At 33.7% G+C, this 3205-nt stretch overlaps 1 protein-coding gene across 1 annotated transcript; it reads left to right on the top strand.

Annotated features, from left to right (window-relative positions):
• The first annotated feature begins 2483 nt into the window (after positions 1-2483).
• On the top strand, positions 2484-2987 carry LOC145284565 (uncharacterized). The gene has a single exon (XM_080133478.1). The coding sequence runs from the start codon at positions 2484-2486 to the stop codon at positions 2985-2987; it is 504 nt and encodes a 167-aa protein (XP_079989604.1).
• The last annotated feature ends 218 nt before the right edge of the window (positions 2988-3205 follow it).

The raw sequence follows: 3205 nt of genomic DNA, 5'->3' as shown, positions 1-3205 counted from the left end.
TAAGGAAAATCGATTTTATTAAATAACTTTATGTTAATTATTGTTTATAGTGAGAGAATTGCTTTAAGTGTTTTATTTAAGTTTGTTATTTACCGACATCGATTTTTTTATAAACTGGTTTGAGTTATTTCTTTTTGTTATTTTTTTAAATATTTAATTTATTTTATTTTTACCGACATCGATTTTTTCCAAACTGGTGTGAGTTATTTCCCTTTGTTATTTTTTTCTTTAAACTTTCAAGCATTATTTTTGAAATTAGTTTAAATAAAATAATTTTCAATGTGATTTCGCAATTAACGTTGTGGTCCAGTGGATTTTTATTTAAAAATAAACAAATAATCCAATTCAACTATTTTTTCTTTATTTAATAAAATAAAATAAAGTAAACTTTCATTTACATTATTTTACCAGTTTTTTTTCTTCTTCACATTTTTTTTACTTCATAACTGCTATTTTTTCTTTTAAACAATACAATAAGCCATAACCCATTTCTGATCCCTTCTACTGAAATATTTGTTGAAGAGGTTTTCACATACTTCTTCTTTCTTTGGGCGATTACATTTTCGTGTTTTTATCCGTTCTTTTAAACTAAGAACAATTTCCTTATTTCGATTTTTTTATCAGAGTGTTACATTTTTATTTAAAAAAAAAGAAACTATCCAATCCAATTACGATTCTTTACTTAAAAAACAACATTTTCACCAGTTTTTTCTTCACATTTTTTTTTTACATCGTAACTGTTAATGTTTTACCTTATAATCTCTTTATATAAATAGTTATATATTTATTTTTCTCCAGAAAAGTTAAATTTTGTATTGTTTATTTACATTTTTTACGCTCAACCGAACACAAGCCCCCGAGTGCTACGGATAAAAATATGTAAATATACTGAATTCCGGAATAACTGCTTCTTTACGAAAAAAAAAAGCCAGTAAAGTGCCTTTACGAATCTGCTCAGACTTCCATATATTATGAAGCGCAACAGAAGTAACATTATTTCAACAACTCCATATGCTCACAGTATGAGGCTGCGCCGTCAGTCTGAGAATTGGGATAAAAGAGAAGAACGTCTCTCATTGCAAAGGCAAATGCAGAGAGAATCGCGCCAAAATGAGAACTCAGTTCAAAAAGAGGAACGTCTATCTAGACAACTACAGTACCAAATAGAGTCCCGGCAAAATGAATCTTTCCTTAACAGTCAAAGAAGACATGAACAGGATAGATTGTACCATATGTTTGCATGACAAAACCAGTCACAGGAAGAGAGACAATTGCATTTGAATGTTGATAGAAACAGATATCAAAATTTAAGACAACACGAACTTCAAAATGCTAAACGCACTGCATTACTCTATGACAAGAATGATTCATATGAGAAGGCTGCAAGAGGACATATATGTGTCAAGTTTGTCAGTGTGGTGCAAAAAAATTTAAAGGAGAATCGCCAGGACTTCGTTGTGGAAATGGAAAAGTTACACCACATCCACTTCCATCTCTGGCTGAAGTGTTACACGATCTGTTTACTGGGCAATCTTCACTAAGCAAACATTTTTTGTCAAGGATTAGGGAATATAAGACTCTCTTTGCCATGACTAGCTTTGGTCACAAAGATGCATCTGTTCAGGGTTGGAATCCATCTGTAAAGATCCAAGGTCAAATCTATCATCGACTAGAATCACTGCTACCACCTGAGGGTGGAACAACGAGATATATCCAAGTATACGTTTTAAGATACTTATGAAGATCAACTGAGAACGAGAAAAGTGCATCATCACTTGAATGCTGAGCTGTTAGAAAGGATCACAGTCTGGTTAAATAAAAATAACAATTATATAGACATTAAAGACAGCACTAGAGCAAGTACGACAAGCAAATATTAACGACAAGAAAATTGTAATTCTGGAAAAGAAGTGCCCCTGGAGAGAACATGTGCGGCGTTTTAACGCACCAACCAGGGCTGAAGTAGCAATTACTATGTCAAATGAACCTACAGAAAACAGAGATATTGTTCTTCAATTGAAGCAAGGTGGACTGAAGAGAATTTCAGAGTTCCATCGATCATATGATCCTTTGATGCATCCTTTATTTTTCCATATGGAACAGATGGATACCACATATATTTGCAAGGGAGAAATCGTTGCAAAATCACGCCATTGCAGTTTTGCTCGTTCCATATTATGTGCCGAGAAGGGAATTATCTCTTGTTTGAAAGGCGACTCTTCCAGCAATTCTTGGTAGGTGCATACTGCAAAATAGAAACTGAAAGATTACAGTTTTTGCGAAGAGAACAACAAAGTATCCGTGCTGAAAATTACTCAAATTCACGTGATAGTTTACTTACTGGTGATGGAGATCCAAATCAATTAGGTCGTCGAATTGTGCTTCCTGCAACCTATATTGCTGCTCCTCTGTATCTACGTGAAAAAAGGTAAGATGCAATGGCCTTTGTGAGACATTATGGCAAAGCAGATTATTTTATCACTATGACATGCAATCCACACTGGCTAGAAATTGTTGAAAATTTGGCTGCTGGACAAGAAAGTCATGATCGACCAGATATTGTTGCAAGAGTGTTCAGATTGAAAGGTAAAAAATTCATGGAAATTATGAAAAAGGGAATTTTTGCTAATTTGCAAGCATGGTTGTATACCATTGAATACCAGAAAAGAGGTTTACATCATGGACACTTTCTTTTTTGGATAGTTCTAGAGCATAAACTCAGACCAGAAGAATATGATTTAGCAATTTCTGCAGAAATACCTTCTAGAGAGGAGGAAAAAAAACTCCATAATCTGGTCATGAAACACATGATCCATGGACCATGTGGTCCCCCCTCCCCATGTATGATAGACAAAAAATGTTCTAAAGAATTTCCCAAATCTTTCTTACAATCTACTGAACAGGGGAACGATTCCTATCCTAAATATAGAAGAAGGAAGCCAGAAGACGAAGGTCAGATTGGCATGATAAGAATGAGGCAGAATTGATACAGAGTTGAGCAAGAAATCACCAATTAATGGGTAGTGCCTTACAATCCATATTTGTTACAACAATTCAACTGCCATATTAATGTTGAAGTTTGTTCATCAATTAATTCAATCAAGTATTGCATCAAATATATATCCAAGAGATCAGATCAAGCTGTTTTTCAGTTACAAAATGCTGTATAAGCCGATCGGCATGAATAACAGATGATTGATGAAAT

Source organism: Euprymna scolopes, chromosome 9, assembly GCF_053919585.1.
Source record: "Euprymna scolopes isolate OS-2025 chromosome 9, ASM5391958v1, whole genome shotgun sequence".
Classification (NCBI taxonomy): Eukaryota; Metazoa; Mollusca; class Cephalopoda; order Sepiida; family Sepiolidae; genus Euprymna; species Euprymna scolopes.
Note: the sequence above shows the minus strand (reverse complement) of the source record. Positions and strands in the feature narration are given on the sequence as shown.

What these genes read in the sequence shown, in the direction of transcription:
- LOC145284565 (XM_080133478.1), top strand. Translation starts at nt 2,484, where the DNA reads ATGACATGCAATCCACACTGGCTAGAAATTGTTGAAAATTTGGCTGCT.